We start from the raw sequence: 24733 nt of genomic DNA, 5'->3' as shown, positions 1-24733 counted from the left end.
GGCCTCTGGATGAACCTTCCAGCCAAAGGTTATCTTTGGATCTGCTCATTAATGAAATGTGCATGGTCATTAGCACTGTGATAGATGTATCCTCTCATTAGTGAAACATGTATTGACCTTTCTGTGTTTAGAAGCCGGACAAGGCCATGAAATCCGACATCTGGCCTTGTCTGGGGCTGAATGGTCAAAGTCACCTCCCTTGGTTCCTCCTGGGGCCCTGGCCAGGCTTTGGGAGGAAGCCAAGAGGAGGATGGAAGCAGATGTTCCCGCACCAGAAGTGCTGTCAGTTTGTTCATTCAGCACTGTCAGAGCTGGGCCCTCTCACAGCGGGGCTGGAGCCTCACCTGTGGCTGGAGGCACCTGCAGGAATTGCCAGTGCCCAGGAGTGGCTCTGCAGCCCTTGGCTGTGACAGCTTCCCCAGCTGCTGTGTGGATCTGGGGGATGGTAAATCCTGAGGGTAAGTGGGGCTGGATCTTTCTTAATCACTGCTGCAATCTTTGGTGGTGATGGTTGGGTGCATTGCTGAGCTGCTCCTTTTGTGATTCTTTGCTGCTTTGAGCTACAGTCAATGACACTGATTCCTTCAGTTGGTGTCTGTGTCTTTGGTGCTGACCCTGCCCACTGGTGAAACAAAACTGGCACAGTCTGGCCAGATCACCACAAAATGTCACTTTTTAAATGTAAATGTGAGGAATCGGCCCCATCAGAAATTCCCAGGTGGGAAGCCCTTCCCTGGAGTTCGCTGGCTCTGGAGTGGGCTGAGGTGGGAGCACCGTGTGAGCAGTGGGGCAGTCGGTTAAAAGAGGCTGAAGCCCTGGATGTCTTAAAATGCATCCAAAAATTGCATCTGGAAAAGGAAAAGAACTTGTGAGTTTGGGAAGATGAGGGTGAATTTTGGTAACAACACATTGGAAACAGCACCAACAGAAAGAAAAATTGGTTTTGGAATGCTCCCACATGGAGGGACAGAGGAAGGTTTAAATCATGAACTCAGGTTCATTTGTGCAAGTGATACAATAATAATAACAATTAAATAAATAAAAATAGTTATATATCATATAACCCAATAATCTACATTTATATCTGTATAATTAAAAATTGATAATGTGAAATAATGCTGACAATGCTAATATGTCAGCTTTGGCTGCTCACTGTGACACTGAATACCCTACAGAAAAGGACTGGCCAAGACCCAAATGTCAGTGGTAAACTCTGCAAGAGTGCATGCAATGAATAAAGGAGGAAGGGATGAAATTGGCTATTTTTATAGGATTTGCTGATACTGTGGTGCAGAATGCTTTGTCTGTTATGTGAGAAATAAAGTGATTAAGGCTGCTGGGTTTTTCATGTCCCAGACAATCCACAAGCTGCAGGATTGGCTGAACGGGTGAAGGGGTTGTTAAAAGAGCAGTTGAAAGAATGAGGAATGGGAACCTGTCCCCATGGAGAAGCCATCTCCCAGATGTGCTCCATGCCCTTAGCAATGGCCCCCTGGGGAAATGGAAACCCCCTGGCTGTGCACGGCTTCTCCCAATTTGCAAATACAGCCATGGACAGTGAGACTTGGACTGCCTGGGAAATTGTTCTGGCTGTGATGGCCCTGGCAGGGCCAGCCCAGAGGCTGCAGGGCTGGACCTTCATGCACTGGAATTAGTTAGGATAAATCAGAAGCAAATGAGAGTTAACAATACAGGAACAGGAATCCAGATTCCTCCAGGACACTTTGGTTTGATAACTGCTCACTGGACCTTGGCCTTGCAAAGTGCTCATGCCATGGGAGGAGGAACTGATGCAGATTATCAAGGAGAAATTGAAGGAATTGTGTTAAACAATAGTGAACAAGATTGGATTATTCAACCACATGACAGGGTAGCACAATTATTGATATTGTCAGTTTTAAAACAATTGGGGAAAAGGAGATCCACCTCAAATCACTGCTGTTGGTGGAGATAAAGGGTTTGGATCCAACAATGCTAATAAGGGAGCCAGGGTGTGGGTCCAGATGCCAAAAGGCCCTCCCGAGGCAGCTGAAGGAACAGCTCTGGGGAAAGACAGCACTGTTTGAATCCTGAAACCTGGGCAGGAACGATGGGAATGTGTCCCTGCAGCCAAGTGCTCTGTGTGAGAACAAGTAGATATTACAGGAGATTGTTTTACACATCCTGCCAGACCAAATCTCCCTGTTTGCCCCAGGGAAAACTCGTGACCTGGACTCCATCTAGGATGGAGCCAGGGCCAGGCTCTTGCACTGCCCCAGGTGTATCCCTTGAAGGCCTTTTAATAAACACCTGCTTTATTCCTTTAGCACTGTCTAGCTCTGTCCTAGGTGGCCTCTCAAGGCATCACCACCAAACCAGGGGAACACGGACCAGGCCTGGCTGGCTGGGCCTCCTGGGGACCACCTGACCACCTTGGCATGTCGAGGGCTGCTTCTCACCTGCCCTGAAGCACTGGGGCTCTGGGCTTTCCTTCCACACTTTCTCAGTTGTGTCCCTGGCAGGGATCTCTTCAAAGTACAAGAAACTTCAGTGTTTCAATGTAACTGAGTTCTTGAGGGTTTTGTGACATCACTGAGGGAGTTGTGACATCACAGAGCTGGCTGTGATGTCACAGAGTAGGGTGTGAGGCCATAGAGCAGACTCTGCCATCATAGAGGGTGGCTCTGTGGCATCAGAGAGTGGATTGTGACATCACCGGGTGGCTGTGTGACATCAGAGAGCACGCTGTGACATCACAGAACAGACTGTGACTAGACAGGGTGATTTTGTGATATCACAGACTTCTGTGACATCACAGACTTCTGTGACATCACAGCACTGCTGTATGGCATCACGGGGTGACATCATAGAGCTTGTGCTGTGACATCACAGAGACGGCTCTGTGACATCACAGGGGCAGTGTGACATCATAGGGACAGTGTGACATCACAGAGTTGTGTGATGTCACAATGGCAGTGTGACATCATAGGGGCAGTGTGACATCATAGGGGCAGTGTGACATCACAGAGATAGCTGTGTGACATCACAAGGGCAGTGTGACATCATAGGGCACTATGACATCACAGTGATGGTTGTGTGACATCACAGGGCTGTGTGACATCACAGAGATGGCTCTGTGACATCACAGGGGCAGTGTGACATCACAGGGCTGTGTGACATCACAGAGATGGCTCTGTGACATCACAGGTGCAGTGTGACATCACAGGGCTGTGTGACATCACAGAGATGGCTCTGTGACATCACAGGGGCAGTGTGACATCATAGGGGCAGTATGACATCACAGAGTGGGCTGTGTGACATCACAGAGATGGCTCGGTGACATCACAGTGATGGTTGTGTGACATCACAGGGCTGTGTGACATCACAGGGCTGTGTGACATCATAGGGGCTGTGTGACATCACAGAGTGGGCTGTGTGATGTCACAGAGATGGCTATGTGACATCACAGTGATGGTTGTGTGATATCACAAGGGGCTGTGTGACATCACAGCGATCGTTGTGTGACATCACAGGGCTGTGTGTCATCGCAGTGATGGCTGTGTGACATCACAGGGGCTGTGTGATATCACAGGGGCTGTGTGAGGTCACTGGGGAGGTCACTCCACCCCAGCCCCCCCTCACAGTTCCCCCAGAGAAGTCCAACGCTGCTCGTGCACAGCGGGGTCCCCTGTCCCCCCGGGTCCCCCCGCCCCCGGCGCCGCAGCCTCCCCCAGAGGATGTTCCACGAGATCGACCCCAGAGCCTGACACGGGGACGGGGGACGGGGCCGTGGGGAGTGGGACAGGGGGACAGGGACCCCCCGGCAGCGTCCCCGTGTCCCCCAGGGCCAGAGCCTGGGCCAGGGCTCCTTCACCCTGTTACCAACGAGGGCTTGAGAGCGCTGAAAAAATCCCCAGCAAGGGAGCAGCAAAAACCAGATTTAATATTAAGTGACAGCACGGCAAAGTTCCTTGGCAAGAGTCACTCTGCTCCTGACTGGACACTTCAGGCACAGCAAGGAAACAAAGCAACAACAAAACCAAACAAAATCCAGGCAATCAAATCAGACATGAGCTAAAAACTGGGGCTTTCCTTCCTGTGCATAAGAACTGTCCTTCTAGACCAGTTGCCCATGGCCAGAATTGGGATTTTACCTCCAACATTTCCTGTTGTGACAGACTGGAGGAGATTGTTGGCTGTAAACATTTCATGTGTGTGGGAGAAGGGGAAGGTCCAGCCTTGCCCTGCCCTGGAACCTCAGCCCTGCCCTGCCCTGGAACCCCAATCCCCCCAGAGCCTCTATCCCAGCCCAGCAGTGGCTGCCAGTCCCTGGCACAGCACAGGCAATGCTCCACAGCCACCTCTGGAGCCCCAGCCCAGCTCCTGAGTGACCAAATGACCCCAAGTCCCACCTGCGGGAAGGGCCCAGGAAGACCAAGGAGTTTTTAGGCTGAGCACAAGGCAAGCACACATTTTGACCCTATCTCCTCTTGGAATTTCTATCTGAACACTGCTGGAATCCAGGAGTTGGTAGGTGTGTATGCTTCTCTATATATTTTTTGTCTTTCTCTTTCTGTGTCTACTTCTTCCATTTTTATCATCTTGCAAATGTTGATTAACTTAAAACTGAACAGGCTTAATGTTAGTGAAGTGAATGGGCCAAGTTAAGGCTTTGAGAAATGTTGATTGTTGATTGAATGTCCTATTAAACCTTTTGCCCAAGTTCCTCTGATTTTTTAAAGTTCCCAGTAAAGGCTGTTTTTTTGTTTGGAGCTCCTGAGAATCCCGTGTGGGTATTTCTCCAGTGCATCCAACACAGAGTACACAAACAATTGTAATTTCCTATAAATGTCTCCCTTGAGTGAGTTTTGTAGTGGATGGGGGTCAGGGCTTGTGTGTCCTGCTTGGCACAGCCCAGGCAGGGCTTTCACAGCCCCATCCCACACTCCATTTCCCAGCTGGAGCCGCTGCTGCCTCTGAGTTCTGCTGCCCCAGCCCCAGGGACGCTCTCCTTGTCTGCCCATTCCCCCACGGTCTCTGGGCAGGGATGGCCTCAGTGGGGGCTGCTGACATCCTCAGCACCTTGGAGGCTGCTGCTGGATTTTACTGCTCCAGAGGCTTCTCCAGCCTTCAGCTCTTCAGTTCAGGAATTCAGTGCCCCAGGGCTCATTAATGTTCAGAACACCTTAACAAGCCAAGCCTCTGGGAATAATTAAAGTTTTCAAATCTTTTGTGGTTAATTAGACAGATTTCATAGGCCTATTGCAAGTGAATACACTATATTTATAAAGACAGTGAGAAAGATTTTTTTAAGTCCTGTATAGTTGGTTTTTTTTACTGTTAATACATTTATAAGTGCAATCTCCAATGGACACTGAATCCAAGTACCTCCTCATGCAGTTGGAATAGATATGAAAATCAAGACCCTTCATGGCTGAAAATCAATCAGACTCTGTCCCTACCCCCACCCCACCATTGCCCCCATCCAAGCCCTGGCACTCAGGGCAGCCTTGTGCAAATCTGAGCTCCCTCCAGCCCAGGCTGCACCTGCAGCTTTCAGCTCCTTGGCTCCAACTCCCACCTGCTTTCCCTGGAGAAGGAGCTGCCCGAGACACAGGCTGCAGGTCCCTGCCAGCCCCGCAGGGCTCCTGTGCCATCAACATCTGCTCTGCTCCAGGCTGAAACAGGGCCCAGCACGGTGCCGGGATCATCCGAGAGCTGAGGTGTGTGCTGGAATTCAATGCCCTCCCCATGGCGCAGCAGCCCTGCATTTCCCTGCTCCAGCCTTGGTCTCCAGCACAGCCATGGAGGCTCTTCAGGAATTCAGTGAAAAAGGCTCATAAAGATTTATTTAGAACTCCCAAAGAAGAAAAGCCCCTGGGAATAATGGAAGTTTTCAATTCTTCTGTGGTAAATTAGACAGATTTCAGAAGTGAATTCAAAGTGAATATATTGTTTTGAAAACTATGCAGAGAAAACTGTTTTGTCCTCTGTTCTTTTCCTGTTTATAGATTGATATCAGCAATGGCCAATTGATATTGACCGCTAACATCTTCCATCTTCTAATGCAGTTTGAGTAGATGTGAATATCAAAAAACTTCATGGCTGACAATCAGTCAGACTTTGTCCCCACCCCCTCCCCACCATTTCCCTCATCCAACCCCTGGCACTCAGAGCAGCTGAGGAATGGAGTCACATCCAGGGCTGTCCTCAGGGCTCAGGATTGGGGCCAGGTCAGTGAAATCTCTTTATTGCTGATCTGGACGAGGCCATCGAGGGCACCCTCAGGCAGTTCCAGGTGAGCCCAGGCTGGGTGGGAGTGTGGCTGTGCTGGAGGGCAGGAAGCTCTGCAGAGGGATCTGGACAGGCTGGAGCCATGGGCCCAGGACAATTGGATGAGGTTCACCAAGGCCAAGGGCCGGGTCCTGCCCTGGGCTCACAACCACCCCAAATCCCTGGCCGTGCCCTGCCCCTGATCCCCACAGCCTGTCCTGTTTCCTTCATCCCTGCATTGCCAGGGACTTTCTGGGACAAGGCAGCTCTGCTCTGGGGATGGAGGGAGCTCCAAGTGCCACCACTGGAGTGGAACCACAACTCATCAGGTTTGTGTCCTTTGGGGGTCAGGAACTGGTGAGACTCAGAGGCACAGAAAGTTTCTCTTCAAGGCCAACAGACCACAATTCAACAGGACACAATTTAATACAATCACGCTCTTCTCTGAGCTATGTGCAACGTCCCAGCAGTGTCTGATGAGTCCAACAGCCACAAGTTATTTCCATACTAAAATTGATTTTAGACAAACGTGGTTCTGTGATAGATATAAACACAATTAAGTTCTTGTATCAGGATGCTCTTTTTGGAGTGGGGGCAAAACAGCTCAAACAATTCCTGATTTGCCAAGCTGTCAGTGGTGGATGGAGAAGGGAGGTCAGGCTGCTTTTGGTGTTGAGGAAATGCTGAAACCAGCCTGACTCATTTCATCTCCTCCTGGCCTGGCTGATCTCCCCTCTTTCCCCTTCCACCCATTGGCTTTTGTCTCCCACCAGGCCCCCGGTGTAGAGCCTGGCTCTGTGTTCTCCATCCCCTCCTCGCTGGCACTGCCAGGCTGGGATGAGGAGCACCTCAGCCTTCCCTGTTCTGGGCTGGACAAGCCCAGCTCCCTCAGCCTCTGCTCACAGCCCAAGGGCTCCAGCCCCACCTTGGAGGCCCTTCCCTAAACCTGCTCCAGCTGCCAGGCATCTTTCCTGCCCTGGGGAACCCAACCCAGGACCTGGATAATCCACGGCCTTGATGTCCTGGTCACACAGCCCTGGCCCCTTTTCGCCGTGTCAGGCTCTGGGGTGGATCCTGTGGAACATCCTTTGGTGGAGGCTGTGGCTCCAGGTGGGCCGGGGGGATAGCGGGGGACAGGGACCCCACTGGGCATGAACAGCACTGGACTTGTTGGGAGAAACTGTGAGGGGGAGCTGGGGTGGAGTGACCAACCCAGTGACCTCACAGAGCCCTCCTGGGATGTCACACAGCCCCTCTGTGATGTCACAGCCAGCTCTGTGACCTCAATTCACCAGATGATAAATTCTCTCCATCAGGTGAGCTGACACCCGGAGCTTATTCTCCAAAACCCCAGGCCTATGGAAACCACACAATTCCCGTTGTGTGAGAAGGGGAGCTGGAAGTTCACGGGCCTCAGTGTCCTGCCAGCTCAGCCAGGCCCACGGGAACATTTGGGTCCACGGCCACCTGGGACCACCAGAGAGACCCCCAGGACAGAAGAGAGCATGGGTAAAGGGGAGGGGAAATATGTTAATTATTTTGGGAAAATGGTTATCATCTGTGTTTAGTCCAGGATAATCAATGAATATGTGTGCAAAATACAGAATATGAACAGAAACTTTCCTGCACTCAGCATGCTCAGCTTTGGGAGGAGCTATCCCCCGTGCATCGGGCTGAATAAAGAATGCTGCTTCTTAATGCTGCACTGGTGTGAAGGAGTTTTTATTTTTCCAAATTTTTGGTAACTCCCACTCCCAAGGAAAGCTCTGTCTCCTGCTGCTCACAAACAGAGAAGGGCTGGTGGCAGATGTGGGGGTCGGAGGCTGCCTGGGGCACAGTGACCATGAAATAATCAAGTTTTCAATGTTCTATGAAAGAAGGAGGGGCAGCAACAAAACTTCCATACTGGAATTAGGCAGGGCAGACTTTGGCCTATTTAGGATGCTGATTTGGGGAGTACCGAGACAGGTACTGATTTTTTAAAGGGAACAGCCCTTAAAAACAAAGGAGTCCAGGGAGAATGGACACATTTCAAGAAAGTAATCTTAAGGGGGAAGGAGCAGCCTGTCCCAGTGTGGCAAAATATGAGCTGGTGAGGAAAATGACTGCCCTGGCTGCCCATAGAGCTCTTGTGGGAACTCATGGGAAAAAAGGACCGGCAACTTAGCAAGTGTTTAGGGATGTTGTTAGGTCGTTCAGAAATATAAGTTGAGAGGTAAAAGCTCAATTAGAACTTAGCGTGGCTGCTTCTGTAAAAAGAATTAAAACTGTTTTTATAAAAAAATTTATAGTAAAAGGAGGGGGAAGGAGAACTTCTACTCTTTATTGGATGCAGTGAAGAATATAGCAACTAAACATAAGGAAAAGGCTGAGCTACTTAACATTTTGTTTGTCTCAAATTTCAATATATGTAGAGGTTGTCCTCAGGACAAGAGTTCTCCTGAGCTCGTAGATGGGCACAGGGAACAGAACAGCCCCTGTAATCCAGGAGGAAGCAGCTGGGGACCTGCTGAGCTACTCAGATGCTCACAGGTGTATGGGATGGGATGGGATCCATCCTAGGGGCATGAGGGAGCTGGTGGATGAGCTCCCCAAGCTGCTCCCCATCATTTACCATCAGTCCTGGCTCAGCAGGGAGGTGCCAGAGCACTGGAGGTGCCAGTGTGAGCCCATCCCAAAGAAGGGCTGGAAGGAGGATCTGGGGAACTCCAGGCCTGTCAGCCTGACCTCGGTGCCCGGCAAGGTTCTGGAACAGATCACCTTGAGAGCCATCACAGGGCACCCACAGGATGGCCGAGGGGTCAGAGCCAGCCAGCGTGGATTTAAGAGGGGCAGGTCCTGCCTGAGCAACCTGATCTCCTTTTATAGCCAGGTGACCCACCTGTGGATTTGGGAAAGGCTGTGAATGTGTCCATCTGCACTTCAGCAAAGCCTTTGACACTGTCTCTGACAGCATTCCCTGGAAAAGCTGCAGCCCACAGTTGGGCAGGTTCCCTCCTGGCTGGGAGATGGAAGAGCTGGCTGGAGGCTGGGCCCAGAGAGTGGTGGGGATGGTGCTGCATCCAGCTGGTGTCCAGTCCCTGCTGCTGTCCCCCAGGGATCTGTGCTGGGCCCAGTCCTGTTTCACATCTTCACTGATGATCTGGGTGAGGGGATCGAGGCCACCATCACCAAATTTGCAGATGACACCAAGCTGGGTGTGAGTGTTGATCTGCTGGAGGGTAGGAGGGCTCTGCACAGGGCCCTGGACAGGCTGGATCCAGGGCCCAAATCCATCAAGGTGAGGTTTAACAAGTCCAAGTGCCGGGTCCTGAGTTTGGCCACAACAACCCCTGCAGCGCTCCAGGCTGGAGACAGAGGGGCTGGACAGCAGCCAGGCAGAAAGGGACCTGCAGGGACTGATGGACAGCAGGCTGGACATGAGCCAGCCGTGTGCCCAGGTGGCCAAGAAGGCCAATGGCTCCTGGCCTGGATCAGGAATGGTGTGGCCAGCAGGAGCAGGGCAGTGATTCTTCCCCTGTGCTGGGCACTGGTTAGGCAGCACCTCGAGTGCTGTGTCCAGCTCTGGGCCCCCAATTTAGGAAGGACATGGAGGGGCTGAAGCGTGTCTAGAGAAGGGGAACAAGGCTGGTGAGGGGTCTGGAGCACAAATCCTGTGAGGAGTGGCTGAGGGAGCTGGGGTAGTTGATCCTGGAGGACACGAGGCTCAGAGGAGGTAAGGTGACACAAAGGTGACACAAAGGGATGAGCTGTGTGCAGGGGAGGGAACAGGGGTGGGCAAGAGGAAGAAATCAGCAGTAGGAAGAGTAAGGAAAGCAAAGGTGAAGCCAAGAAATGCTCAGGGCAGTTTAGGGGTGGCTGCCAGGCAGCCCTGGCTCTGAGCAACAGCGTCTGCAGTGGGACAGGAAAGTCCCAGCTGATGGGAACAAACTTTCTGGCTGAGTGCAGAGGCCAGGACAAAGCTGAGTGCTTTCCCTGGCGTCCCCCAGCCCTTCCTGGCCCCAGGGGCTGATGGCATTTGTGCTCCCTCAGGTTCATGTCCCCACAGGAGCAGCACGGGGGTGCTCCTGCCTGCTGTGTGCAATGCAAACAGGGGCTCCTGAGCCAGCGCTGCCGTGTCTGTGCCTGCAAGGATGCGGCACCTGTGTGAGCTGGGGGAGAGGCCAGGGCTGCAGAGGGGGGATGTTGTTGGCAGCTCCATGAGGACGCTCTGGGACGCTGCCCTGGGCTGTGCAGCGCACTGGGGATGGATCAGCCCCTGCTCTGCTGCTCCTCTCCCGTCTCCCCCAGGGCCCTGGCAGAGCACCAGCCGTGCTGTTTGCCCCCAGCCTGCCCACGGCCAGCCTGGGGCTGCTGACGGGGGTTTTCTGTGCTGAGCATTGGCCTGGCCGTGTTCTTGAGAGAGCCTGGGCAAGGAGCCTGGAGCCCCCAGGCCCTGGCCTGAGGCGTCAGCGCTGCCCCAGCAGTGCCCATGGCCTGTCCCTGCTGCAGCCCCGGCACTGCCACCCCCAGGACTGTGCCCGGCCCCGAGAGCACTCAGGCCCTGCAGCAACACCAGGGCCACCAGGGCAGCGGGGCAGGGCCACGGGAGCAGCACTGGCAACACCAAGTGCTGCTGCTGCTGCTGCTGGGCACAGCTGCTGTGCCAGCACTGATCTGCCCCCAGCTCTGCACACAGACATTACTGCTGCAGCTCCAGAGTAGGCAACAAAAGGGCATCTTTGCAGAAAATGTGCTGGGAGATCCTTGAGTTCCTTTAAAGCCCCTGAGAGCGCAGCCCCTCATTGACACACTCTGTGGCCACAGGGAAGGTTGAGGCAAACAAAATGAGAAATGGCACAAAGAATTACATTGCTTTGTGGACAATACAAAAAAAGTAAAACAAAGGAAAAGAACCTCCAAAATGTAACCAACAAGAAGTACCAAGAATGACTTTTATTACAAGTGATTGGCAGAAATTGGCCAGCAGTTTAATGTTCCTGAAAGCATCCAGTCATCAGTCTCCTCACTGCAGCCTTGAGCTCCTGGTTCCTCAGGCTGTAGATGAGGGGGTTCAGGGCTGGAGTCACCACCGAGTACAGAACTGACAGGGCCAGATCCAGGGATGGGGAGGACATCGAGGGGGGCTTCAGGTGAGCAAACACTGCAGTACTGAGAAACAGGGAGACCACAGCCAGGTGAGGGAGGCAGGTGGAAAAGGCTTTGTGCCGTCCCTGCTCAGAGGGGATCCTCAGCACAGCCCCGAAGATCTGCACATAGGAGAAAACAATGAACACAAAACAGCCAAGCGCTAAACAGGCACTAACTGCAATGAGCCCAAGTTCCCTGAGGTAGGATTTGGAGCAGGAGAGCTTGAGGATCTGTGGGATTTCACAGAAGAACTGGCCCAGGGCATTGCCATGGCACAGGGGAAGGGAAAATGTATTGGCTGTTTGCATGAGAGCATTGAGAAAGGCACTGGCCCAGGCAGCTGCTGCCATGTGGGCACAAGCTCTGCTGTCCAGGAGGGTCCCGTAGTGCAGGGGTTTGCAGATGGACACATAGCGGTCGTAGCACATGATGGTCAGGAGATAAAACTCTGCTCCAATGAAGAACAGAAAGAAAAAGAGCTGTGCAGCACATCCTGTGTAGGAGATGGTGCTGGTGCCCCAGAGGGAATTGTGCATGGCTTTGGGGACAGTGGTGCAGATGGAGCCCAGGTCGCTGAGGGCCAGGTTGAGCAGGAAGAAGAACATGGGCGTGTGCAGGTGGTGGCCGCAGGCTACGGCGCTGATGATGAGGCCGTTGCCCAGGAGGGCAGCCAGGGAGATGCCCAGCAAGAGGCAGAAGTGCAGGAGCTGCAGCTGCCGCGTCTCTGCCAGTGCCAGCAGGAGGAAGTGGCTGATGGAGCTGCTGTTGGACATTTGCTGCCTCAGGAAATGGTTTTCTGCTGAGGAGAAAAATACAGGACTGGGTTAGGCCACACTTCTATGAGGAAAATATATTGCATATCTCATAGCAATTCAGCTTTCAGGGTTGCTCTTTTTAGGATCACTTCTGTGCATTCCCCTCACCTGGGCTCTGGGTTTTGCAGGCACTGAGAACAGGGACTCACAGATGGGCTCAGGAGGATTCCTTCTTGTGCAGTGAGAGGCAACTGAGAATGCTGGCTGATCTCCAATTAAATGGACTTGTGAGACACAAAAAAGCTTTTTAGCTCTGCTGTTTGCAATTTGCCCATCTGAAGAACTGAGCTGAGGGAGTTCCTTGTATTTGTTCATCCAGCTGCACCTGCCACAGTTAGGAGTGGCTGTGGGTCTTTGAAATCCCTGCCATTTCTAATGCACTGCAGGTGAAATCGTGTGGGTGTGAGAGGCACAGGGATGGTCTCTCAGTGCAGGGACAAGAGAGCAGCTCTGGCCATCAGAGCTGTTCTCAGCTGCCCCTTGCTGGCAGCTTTGAGCTGAAGGAGAGGCACCCAGAGGAGTTCCCCTAGAGAGAACCAAGGCAGTGCTGAGAGCAGAGGGCTCTGGGCTCAGAGAGCAGATGGACAGAGCCCTCGCCTTCTCTCAGGGTGCCTCACTGGGATCTCAGCTGTCTCCTGCCAGGCTGGTGCACAGAGGGATCATTGCAGCTGCCCAGGTGCAGCTGCCCAGCAGCATTTCCCTGGCCCTAGCACTGAGCTGTCTGCTCCATGGGGATCCCAGGCAGCCCAGAGACAGCACGGGAGAGCTGTGCCCTTCTGGAGGGCACCTGCAGCCCTGCAGGACACCCAGGGAATCAGCTGAATGGCCCCTGAGGGCACCTGGGCACTCTGCTCACACAGACACATCTCCACAACAGCATCCAAAGGGTCCCTGCCTGGACGGGCACCTGCCACCCCCAAACCCTGGCACTGGCTCAAAAAACCCAATGGTGGCAACAAGGACAGCACAGGCACCTGGGCATGGCATTGAAATGTCACACTGCTCCTGCCAGGGGAGGAGGGACACTGAGACTGATGGAAATCAGGGGCTTGTCCTTCCTTCCCTGGGCTCTGGCTGCTGCAGGGGCAATGCACAGCCGAGCCCCCGTGGGATGAGGGCAGGGGCTCTGCTTAGGATGGGAAAGGAGCCCGGGGAGGAGCTGCAGGGGGAAGGTGTCTGAGCCACAGGGACAGCAGGGAGGTGCCACATCCCCCTGCCCAGCATTTGTGGCAGCAGCTCCCTGTCCCTCCCTGCCCGTGTCTCTGCTGAGGGGAGCTGTTCCTGCCAGCAGCGTCTCCCTGTGCCCAGCTCCGCTCCCTGCCAGGGCTCACAGAGCCCATCCCCACCCCACGGCCCCGGGGCAGCTCTGCCTGGGCAGGGACCTGTCCTGTGCCTCTGAGGGGGCAGCAGGGAAGCCCCGCTCTGGAGCTTGTTCTGCTCCACGCCAGGACATCCAGGAGAGCCACCCTGACAGGTCCTGTCAGTGCTGGCATTGTCAGAGACACTTCCAGGAACTCACCTGCATTGCTCTGCAACCAGAGACTCACCGTGTCCAGGGGCTGTGCAGATTTCTCCCCTGATGGGGACTCTCCTGTCCTCCCACCCCAGCCTACCTTTAACCTCGTTCTCACTGCTGCTGCCTGCCCTTGCTGCCTGCAGGTACTGCCCTGTCTGCCCTATGGCCACCTCCTCTGCACCAGAGGAACTGGGAGAGCCCTTGCAAAAGACCATGGAAACTGTGGGATGGGCCAGCCTTAGGAGATCCCTCCAGGAATGGAAGTTTAACTTTCCTAGAGACAGAGAATTATTCATTCAAACCCTGTGAAGATTTCTCCTCTAGTGAGGTCTCAGTCACTCTCCCAGCCCAGGCTGCCTCTCCTCTCTCTGTGCCTCTGTGCTGTGCCTGGGGTGGCTGCAGGCAGTGCCCCAGCCCTGCTGGGCTGGGAGAAGAGCTGCTCATCCAGAGAAATGTGCTTTTGAAGCTCTGCTTGGTTACCAGCATCACCCTCTGTGCCAGGAGCCTGGCCCAGCTCAGCAGCACAGACACAGCACAAGGACTTGAATGAGCCTCTGGGGCTTTGTGCTCAGGCCCTGAACATCAGGCCCTGAGAGGCAGCTGCAGAAACCTCTCCAGAACTCCAAGTCAGAATCCAACTCCAAAGTTTCTTTGACTTTTAATGGGTCCCAGTGAGGGACACGACTGAGAAAGTGTCCCCAGGCCCCAGGCAGAGCAGAGAACTGGAGGCACTGATGACAGGTGGGGACAAAGAGTAGCCACATCTTGGTGCCCTGGGGCACAGCAGGGTCTGTGCCACCAAGGGCTGTCAGGAGACACCTTGTCCTGAGGCCCTGGGGCCTCCTGGCACAGCCCCAGCCAGGCTGGGCACTGTCAGCCCCTTGTCCTGCCCTCAGCATCCCCCCTAGCCCACATCCCAGTGGCCTCAAGGATCTGCTGGAAGGAGTCCCTGGGGAGCCTTGCTCAGGAATGGCCCTGGGGGCTCCACAATGCTCCCAGGGACTGCAGGTTTTTCAAAGGACTTTGGCTTTGGCTTTTGCCTTGCAGTCTCTGAGAGCTTTCTGCAATCATGGCCTCCAATTATCTGCTGTAATTAGTCCCTGGAGAGGCTTGGTCAGGAACAAGACTCAGTGGGGCTCATTAATGCTTCAAGGTACTTCAGTTCTTTTAAGGTACTTGGTGTTGCCCTTTGGATACAGACTCTGTGAGAGGTTTGTGCAATCATGGCCCCAATTATCTGCTTTAACGAGTCCCTTGAGAGCTTTGTACTGACACTCAGTGGGGCTCATTAATGCTTTGAGATAGTCAACTTTTTTCAGGTACTTTGGATTTTCCTTTCCACACTGAGAGGTTTTTGGGCCATTTTGAGTCTCTGAGAGGTTTTTGTGCCATCCTGGCCTCCAATTCTCTCCTCCAAGGAGTCCATGAGGAGCCTGTGTTGGGGATGGACCTCAGTGGCACCCATTAATGCTTTGAGACACTTTGGGGTTTTCTTCTGCCATTGACTCCTGGAAAGGTTTGTGCAATCTCCTCTCAGGCCCTGAGGTTCCAGGACTCAGCTCCAAATGCACCATGGGGCTCATTAGGATCAAGCAAGTCCTGACAAAACATGGCTCTGCCTTGATTTCCCTCTTGTCTGGGGCAGTTCATCAGGAAGTTTCTGTAGTGGTTTTGGTTCACCAATTTGAGATTTCTCGGCCAATGCATCAATTAGTGTGGTGGGTTCAGTGTTGGCTAATTACCAGTGCACTCACTAGAATATACTTACTCATTTCCTGATGTGAGGTAGGATTAGGAGAAAGGCAAAGTGGGCTCAAAACTTTAAAAAGTTTGAAAGACAAGTTTACAATAGTAGGTAAAAGAAAGAGTAATAAGAATCAGAACAAAACTTTCAGAACACTTCTCCCTACAACCTTTTCTTTCTTATTGACAATGTAAGGAGACAAAACCTAAAATTTTCAGTCAGTTTACCCCCTCTAGAATAGTCTTTCTTCAGTTCACTTAGGGAGAGAAGTCTCTCTTTCATGCTACGGTGACTTCTCTATAAAAAAAACAGTTCTCTTGTGGAGAAATTTCCAAAAATAGCACCCACTGGGAAAAACTGAAAACATGAAGTCCCTCCCATTTTTTCACAGCTTTTCCCACAGCTGTGTTTATGGGCCATGTCAACTGATGGGGTATTAGTTTAAAGATGAACTGTTTTAGAACAAAAATTCTCTTCAACTATTTCTGAAATCATCTTCATCTCTGGGAACAGAGGTCTTCTCTCCCTGAGGGCACAGGGTCTCATCACTCTTCTCTGTATCTCTGTTCAAACTTCTCATGGGATCACAGCTACTGCAACATTTGCTTACTTTAGCATGGAGGCCTTTGCTGAACAAGTCATCTCCCCATTCTTTTCAATGCATTATAGGGAAAAAGAGAGTCTGATGGATCAATTCCATCCTTCTCCATAGCTTTACCAGAGGATTTCAGCCCCAAGATCAAGGCATCTCCTCATCCCTCCCATCTGGGACTCAACTTCCTCTTCACTGACCTCGGTGTCTTCACGTTGCTCCTGTGTGTGCCTGCACTTTGTCCTTTTCTCTCACTGGAGGGAGGATGGAAGCACGGGAAGAGTCAATATCTGAGGCGGGGCCTGCAGATGGTTGCGTGAGCCCGGCCGGGCTGGGTCCTTGCGGCCGGAGCTGTTTTCCCATGGAGGTTTGTGCAGCGGCTGCGCTGGGGCTGTGTCAGGCTGGGCGGCGCTGGGGGCAGGGCCAGGATCTCAGCAGCCAGGCCAGAGCAGAGCAGCAGCACGGCCGGGGCCGATGGCTTCTCCTGGCCCTGCCCGCTGGTTGCGGGCCAAGCCCAAGGGCGGCAGAAGCTTGGCCAAGCCGGCCCGGCCCGGGGCTGCTCCTGGGGCCCGGCGGATCCTGGCTGGGCCCGGGCTGGCGGCGGGGCAGGGCTCGGCAGCGGCCAGATGTCAGCAAGCGCAGCCACGGCCCGGCCCGGCCTCGGCCCCGCGGCCTCCCCTCCCCTGCCCGGCAGCCGATGGGGCCTGGCGGGCTCCCTGGGAAGGGGCCCGGCCCCACGGCAGGAGCCGCCCGGCCTGCCCCGGCCCAGACGGGGGCTGGCCCGGCCTTGGCACCTCTGTGCTGGCCAGAAGGGAAAGAGACCCAGCCAGGCTTTCTTATTTTTAACATGTGCCTTTACAGAGGCGTTCCTTAGTTCCTTAAGTTTAACAGATTGTCAATTCTCAAAGCTAATTACTGATTGTTTTTTGTCAGACACGGAGGAAACTGCTAGCAGCTTCTCTCAGGACATCACTTCCATGATGCAAAACCACCACAACAGCACAGAGCACAGAGCTCCTTTGTCCATATGTAGTGGTCATGTGCCTGAGGCCTCAAAATCCCACCTTGGGAGATCTCTGGGCCCTCTCCAAGGTGTTTTCAAATGAAAACATTCAGATCATTGAAAATCACCAGAGGACAGGGCCAGACTGATCTGTCTGTCCTGACTACTTTTGTCTGGGAACAATCAGTGGATATATGGAATTTGGTAGGTCAAATTTTAATTTTGGCCATGGTCCCTGGACTTGAAAGCCAGTTCTTCGCCATAGCAAGGAAGGAACAGAGCCCCAGTGTTTCAGGGGGAGATGAGAGGTGACCACCAGAGGACAAGGCCAGCTAGAGATGGCAGGTTTTGTTCTGAGAGATAGCCTTAATAATAGGGAATGTTTTAGGGAGGATACCAATTTTGGCAATGGGTATCTGAAAAGACGGACATTTCTTTTCCATAGCAAGGAAAGCACGGAGCCCCAGTGCTCTGGGAGCTGATGAGAGGCAGCCCTTGGCATTCCAGCATCAGCCAGACCTGTCAGGTGGCCCCTGGGAGGCCAAGCCAGCCAGACCTGTTCCATGTGCCCTCGGTTCCATGGGGCCCCACAGTGTCCCAATGGTCCCTTGCTCCCAGGAGGCCCTGAGGTGTCACAATGCCCCCTTGGTGACACGAGGCCCTGAAGGGTCCTCATGGTCTCCATGGTTCCATCAGGCCCCACAGAGTCAGAATGGTCTCTGGGTCCATGAAGGCCCGCTGTGTCACCATGGCCCCTTGGTTCCATGGGCTCCAGGGGTGCCACAATGATCCCCTTGTTCCATGAGGTCCCCACAGTGTCACAGGGATCTCCATGGGAAGGAAAGAACCGAGCCCCAGTGTGGCAGGGGCAGCCACCAGAGGCCAAGGCCAGCCAGACTTGACGGTACTGGCAGATTTTGGCTGGGAGCAACCCTTGGATATAGGGAATTTTAGAGGTGGAACCCAGTTTCAGACATAGGCACCCAGAGAAGAAGGATGGTTCTTTTCCAAGGAAGGAAAGCACAGAACACTGGTGTTTGAGGGGCAGATGAAGGGTGGCCACCAGAGGCCAAGGCCAGCCAGACCTCTCTGTCCTGGTAGCTTTTGTCTGAAAGCAACCCTTGGATGTAGTGAATTTGGGAGGTGGAACCCCAGTTTCGCCTATTTCTGTGTGGATAAGAAGGATGGTTCTTTTCCATAGCAAGGAAAGCACTGAACCCAAGTGTTTCAAAAGTAAAAGATGAGAGATGGGGTTCTTGGGAGGCTGAGCCAGCCAGACCTGTTTGTCCTGGCAGCTTTTGTCATGGAGGAATCCTTGGATATACGGAATATGGGAGGAGGAATCTCAGTTTTGACCACAATGATCCTTTTGAGAAGAAGGACAGTATCCATAGGAAGGAAAGCATCAAGCCCCAGTGGCAGGTGAGAGGCAGCCCCCAAGAGGCCAAGGGCAGCCAGACCTGTCTGTCCTGGCTGCTTTTAATGGGGAGCAATCCTTGGCTGTATGGAGTTTTAGAGGTGGAATCCCAGTTTTGGCCATTGGCACCTGGTCAGGATGGATGTTTTTGTCCTATAGGAAAGAAAAGCACAAAATCCAAGTGTTCTGGAAGAAGATGAGAGGTGGCCACCCTTAGGCCAAGCCAGCCAGACCTGTCTCTCCTGCCACCTTTCATCTCGGGGCTATCCTTGGACACAGGGAATTTTGGAGGTGGAATCTCAATTTTGGCCATGGGCACCTGGACAGGAAGAGGAAAGCACAGAGCTCCAGTGTTTCTGAGGCACATGAGTGCTAGCCCTCAGGAAGCCAAGGCCAGCCAGACTTGTCAGTCCTGGCAGCTTCTGTCTGGGAGCTATCCTTGGATATAGGGAATTCTGGAGGCAGATGCCCAATTTTGGCCATGGGTGCCTGGTTGAGATGGATGTTTTTTCCCATAAGATATAAAAGCACATGGCCCCAGTGTTTGAAAGGCAGATGAGTGGTGGCCCCTGGGTGGCCAAGGGAGCCAGAGCTGTCTCTCCTGGCAGATTTAATCTGGAAACAAACCTTGAAATATAGGGAAATTTGGAGAAATAATCTCGGTTTTGGCCCTGGGTCGCTAGAGAAGAAGGAGAGTTCTCTCCCATAGAAGGAAAGCCCAGAGCCCCAGTGCTTCAGGGGCAGATGAGAAGCAGCCCCCGACATGCCAAGGTCAGCCAGACCTGTCAGGTTGTCCCCAGGAGGCCCAGCCAGCCAGACCTGTTCCATGTTCCCTTGGTTTCGTGGGACCCCACAGTGTCACAATGGTCTCCTTGGTTCCATGAGGCCCTGGAGTGTCACAATGTCCCCCTTGCTTTGGCAGTGTCACAATGGCCCCGTGCTTCCATGAGGCCTTGCAATGTCACAATGGCTTTGTGGTTCCACAAAGCCCTGATGTGTCACAATGGCCCCTCGGCTCCATGCGCCCTCGCTGTGTCACAACGGCTCCTCTGTGACACTGCGGGCTCCACAAGGTCACCACGGACCCTTGGTTCCTTGGGGCCCCCGAGATCCACAATGGTCTCCTTGATTCCATGAGGCAGCACAGTGTCACCATGGCCCCTTGGTTCCATGAGGTTCCGTAGTGTCACCATGGTGTCCTTGGGCCTGCATTGTCACAACTGACCTGTGGTAATCACATATCCTCTGAACAGAGAGAGAGAGCTCTCCCAGGATTTTCCTGGGAAGCTGAGAGAAGCTGTGAGAAAGCTCAGAGAAAAGAATGAGAAACAATTCCTGCCTTCAGTTGCTGCACCTGTTGTTGTGCACATGTGGAATGTGTTATGGAGATTTGTTTACAAAAGGGTGATTTCTTAACTGGCCAATGGTGACGGTGTTTGGATTTCAATTAACCAATCTGGTCTGTCTGTATCAGATTGTCTGCAAGAGCAATGGGTGTTTCTTAGTATAGTATAGTATAGTATAGTATAGTATAGTATAGTATAGTATAGTATAGTATAGTATAGTATAGTATAGTATAGTATAATATAATAAAGCGATTGATCAGCCTTCTGGAATCATGGAGTCAATGCTAATTATCACCACTCTGGGGACGCCCTGCTGCGATAGTTATCCAAGTCAATCTTCCCTTACCTCTGAATGCTAAATAGAATAGGCTTAACAGGCACATCAACAACACCAACCACTGTAGACTCAAAGAGCTGGCTGAGGGGTTGGGAGAAGATTTCCCCCAGTGTCATTTCCTTACAGTGGGTACCTTATTAAAGTAATTCCAAACACATACAGTTAGTGCGTGGGAGCCTCGAATCCATGTGCCCACTGTCCAGAGGAAATTAAAAATCCATAAATTCCTCACCACATTAATCCATCAAACAAATTGGATAGCAGCCACAGTAGCCACAGTTATAGGATGGGAAAAATGTAGCCACAACCATGTGCCACCCAAAGCAGGGTAAGCTAGACCACATGGTGACACCTAACGAGGTTTCTGTATCCAGCACACCAAAAAAAAAAAAAATTATCTTACTCGAGAATTGTTCTTCTCATTTCAGCCTTTTTCTCATGGTGCCCTCCAACTGCACATTGGGCACCAAAATTGATCTTGGTTTACAAGACAGGTGTCTGCTAGGGAAAGCCAAAAAAAGCCTCCTGTGGAATGGAGAATGTAAACCCCCTCCCTCCAAATTATTAGAATTGTGAAATCAAGGGGCTCTCAGGCAAAGATGTGGGAATAGCAATAACAGTTCTTCACTAGTGTGTACAATCAAGCAAACAAACAGCAGCACCTCCGGCGCTGGCAGCAAACAGAACAGGAGCCCAGTGCAGCCTTTCGGCCGCGGCACTTTCCCTGCGGTGCAGCTCCGGGCACGGCCGGCAGGGGCGCTGGTGGCTCCCGGGGGGCAGGGCAGGTGCGGTGATCCCCGCGCGGCTGCAGGGGGCGCTCCGGCGCGGGCTCGGGGAGCGCGCGGCCATGGCGGCTTTGTCCCAAGGCGGGAAGGGCTGGAAGAAGGCTCCGCTTCACAAACCCTGGGGGCAGCCGGCTCCGGGGCCCCAGCAGGACTCTGGGAAAGCAGCAAGCTGGGCCGGCAGGATGTCTCAGCAGGCAGGGGGTGAGGGGCTCCCAGCAGGGCAGGGAGAGCCGAGCTCAGGATCCCGGGCACCCGAGCAGACGGGGATAGGTCTCTCTTTTAGTGGGGCAGGTGTTAATAAGGTCCCAGTTTAGCGGCTGTTCTCACGAGCAGAGGCTCACCCCATGACAGAAGAAGCAGCTCTGGGCCGGGCTCCAGCAGCAGCAGTGGAAACTCCCTTTCCCTGTGGGAGGCGGTCCTGGGGGGGATGTACCAGGAATGCCCTGGGAAACCGCAGTAGTCTAAAGAAAGGCATTGTCCTAGGGTTCCCGCCTTTTCCCATGTTCATCACTTGTTGCACCCTCCCCTGTTAAATGCCTATCAACCAGTTATGCCATCCCCAGTTCTGGAAAGTTCTCAGTTCTACGTTCTCTGATTGGTTCTCTCCCCAAAACCACTCCTTCCCCTTTCTCTCATTGGATTATCCCATCCTTACTCCTCCCATGGGCCCCTATCCCATTGGTCCCTATGTACCCTGACCCCACCTCTCCTCCCCCAGTTATAATCCCCGACCCCTCCTCAGGTGGGGGCTCTCAGATTCAGCTTCCCTCTCGAGAGGTGGTCTTCCTGCATCTTCCCCGGCTTTCCCTGCCTTCATCTAACCTGCAATAAACCCTCAAGAACAACAGTGCTCTGGGTGTCGTCCTGTCTTTTGGTGGTTTTACCCTCTTTGCTATCTGGGCTCCTGTCGACCTTCCAGCCGCGGGCTTCCCTGCAGGACCAAGGTCCAGGGCGCCCGCATTTCCTAAGAGCAGTGGCTCTGATCGTCCTCCTCCCAAATAAAGGGATCAGCCGATAATCATCAGCCAATGATAAGGAACGAACAGAAAGGAAAAACCCCACCCCCAACACCGGTTTGCCATGCTTAATCCTGTGGGACAAATTCTATAAAGGTTTAATTCCACCTTTATAATTGTTTGCATACGAGCTCTTGAAAAGTCAGGGGCAGGGACTGGAACCTGCTACTCCAAGGCTCCCCTCACAAAAGGAGTTTAGAAAGCCTGGAAGTCCTTGGAGGTATTTGGGGATCTATAGGGGGTATAGGGTGTCCTGTCTGTACCTCCTGACCCAACAGGAGCTTCTCTAATAAACTTTGCCTAAAGCTCCCACTCTGCCCATGACAGGAACCCCTGTGAGTGCCTGTGACATCCCGGCTCTTTGGCAGCCTGGAGACACTTAGAAAGTCCCCACAGAACCCCTCTGAGTACCTGTCAAAAAATCAGATCCTTAGGAGGCACAAATCACCAGGATTCCTTGTTGCTGTGGTCAGTTTCCATGGCAACCATCACCAGCCCCTGTTGCTATGGTCAGTTTCCATGGCAACCATCACCAGCCCCTGTTGCTATGGTCAGTTTCCATGGCAACCATCCCCAGCCCCTGTTGCTATGGGCAGTCCCTGGGCAGCTCCATGGAGACCCCATGCCAGGGGTGGTTGCCATGGACACCAGCTCAGGCCTGGAGCCAGAGCCCGTTGCCATGGCAACCATTGGCAGTCCCATCCCCAGGGCCATGGGATCCCAGAGCCACAGAATTGGCTGAGCTGGGAGGGACCCATCAGGATCCTCGAGTCCAACTGCTGGCCCTGCACAGGACACCCCAACAATGCCAGCCTGGGCCTGGCAGCGCTGTCCAAACGCTGCTGGAGCTCAGAGAGCCCTGGAGCTGTGACCCTTCCCTGGGCAGCCTGGGCAGTGCCCCAGCAGCCTCTGGGCAAAAACCTTTTCCTGAGATCCAACCCCAGCCTGCCCCGACTCAGCTGCAGCCGCTCCCTCCACTCCTGTCCCTGGGCACCAGAGTGAAGAGGTTCCCACAGCCCCAGCCAGGGACCCGCTCCCAAGGCTGCTGCCGTGGCCACCAGGGCTGGCACCAGCTGGGATGCTCGCTTTCCACGGGCCGGGGTTCAGGAATGGGATTCCTCAATTTCCTGCTCCTGCTAAAACCGCGCTGCCGCTCGCTGCCCTCCTGCCTCCCATGGAAAGCACAAAAGGCAAAGATCCCGGGCTGGGATAAGAACAATTTATTGGGAATAGCAGCGAGAGAAGGAACTAACAGGAACAGAAACAATATTGATAACCAAATGGATAAGAAGAACTATTTACAGGGAAAACTACATCACAAGTGGCTGGCTCTTCCCAGCCACGTATTACCTCCTGCCTGGAAACGACACCCTTCTCCTCAGGGAGAAAGAGAGAGAGAGAGAGAGAGAGAGAGAGAGTCCCTTTCCTGCCCCTGGAAATGACCTGAGGTGGGAGTGAATGTAATGACAGGACCATGGCCAGACCCTCATGTTCTTCAATCCCACATCAGGTCATTGGCAGGTCCAGGAGAAGGTACAGGTGTCTTCCCAGTATGGATCACAGGGAACATGGGTCACCGGGGCTCTGACCAACATGGGTCTCCCATGGGAGTTGAAGCTGGAGCAGTGCACAAAGCTCCTCCTGCAGTTGAGGCACTTGGAGGGCTTCCCTTACCGGTGGCTCCGTTGGTGTCGGGTCAAGTCAGAGCTCTGGGTGAAGCTCTTCCCACACATGGGGCACTCGTAGGGCCTCTCCCCGGTGTGGATGCGCCAGTGCCTGATGAGGTGGGAGTTGCGCTTGAAGCCCTTCCCACAGTCAGGGCAGAGGAAAGGCCTCTCCTCAGTGTGAATCCGCTGGTGCAGGAGGAGATCTGAGCTGGTCTGAAACCTTTTCAAACACTGGGGACATTCATAGGGCTGCTCCCCAGTGTGGATCATTTGGTGGACAATCAGCTGGGACTTCTGGCTGAACCCCTTCCCACATTCCCCACACCTATATGGCCTTTCTCCAGTGTGGATCCTCTGGTGGCGGATCAAGTGGGACCTTCGGCTGAAGCTCTTCCCACACTCCCCACACTCGTAAGGCCTCTCCCTGGTGTGGATGCGCCGGTGTCTGACAAGGGTAGAGTTGTGCTTGAAGCCCTTCCCGCAGTCGGGGCAGCGGAAGGGCCTCTCATCTGTGTGAATCCGCTGATGTACAAGGAGAGTGGAGCTGGTGTGAAACCTTTTCTGACACTCAGGACACTCGTAGGGTCTCTCCCCGGTGTGGATGCGTTGGTGGATGACAAGGGCAGAGCTGCAGCTGAAGCCCTTCCCACACTCCCCACACTCGTAGGCCCATTCCCCGGTGTGGATCATCTGGTGGCGGATCAGGTCAGAGCTCTGCCTGAAGCTCTTCCCACACTCCAAGCACTTGTAGGGCTTCTCCCCATCATGAAGCTCCTCATGGACCACCAGCTCTGAGCTCTGGCTGGAGCTCTGCCCACCTTCCTGGCACAAGGTGGGTCTTTCCTCCTCAGAACACCCTGGGCTGGGCTTGCAGCCCCTCCTCCTGTGGGATCTCTGGGGCTTTTCCGCCCCATTGGATTCAGGCACCATAGAGCCGCTCAAAATGGCCTCTTCCATGAGGTTCTGCCGTGGGGATTTGTCCTCCCTGGTCTCCATCCTCAGCTCCTCCTCTGGGGCAGGAAGGACAAGGAGAGGATGGGATTTGCCTCCATGCCAGAGGGAAGGGGACGGAGATCCCCCCAGTGCGTCCCCAGCAGGCCGGCGTCGGCAGCG

General features: G+C 53.5%; 1 protein-coding gene and 2 pseudogenes across 1 annotated transcript; 1 reads left to right on the top strand and 2 right to left on the bottom strand.

The window, feature by feature from the left end:
• LOC128820668 (uncharacterized) overlaps positions 1 to 24733 on the top strand; it is a 1438581-nt pseudogene that overhangs the window by 268610 nt on the left and 1145238 nt on the right.
• LOC128820667 (uncharacterized) overlaps positions 1 to 24733 on the bottom strand; it is a 2212279-nt pseudogene that overhangs the window by 1581796 nt on the left and 605750 nt on the right.
• On the bottom strand, positions 10998 to 12371 carry LOC128820702 (olfactory receptor 14J1-like). The gene is made up of 2 exons (XM_054001517.1): positions 12306 to 12371; positions 10998 to 12181 (listed from the first exon to the last, which is right to left on the bottom strand). Exon 2 carries the CDS (start codon positions 12153 to 12155, stop codon positions 11223 to 11225), a length of 933 nt encoding a protein of 310 aa, XP_053857492.1. The 5' UTR covers positions 12156 to 12181; positions 12306 to 12371; the 3' UTR covers positions 10998 to 11222.

This window comes from Vidua macroura, chromosome 30 (assembly GCF_024509145.1).
Source record: "Vidua macroura isolate BioBank_ID:100142 chromosome 30, ASM2450914v1, whole genome shotgun sequence".
In the NCBI taxonomy this organism is placed as follows: Eukaryota; Metazoa; Chordata; class Aves; order Passeriformes; family Viduidae; genus Vidua; species Vidua macroura.
This window is presented reverse-complemented; position numbering and strand designations above follow the sequence as displayed.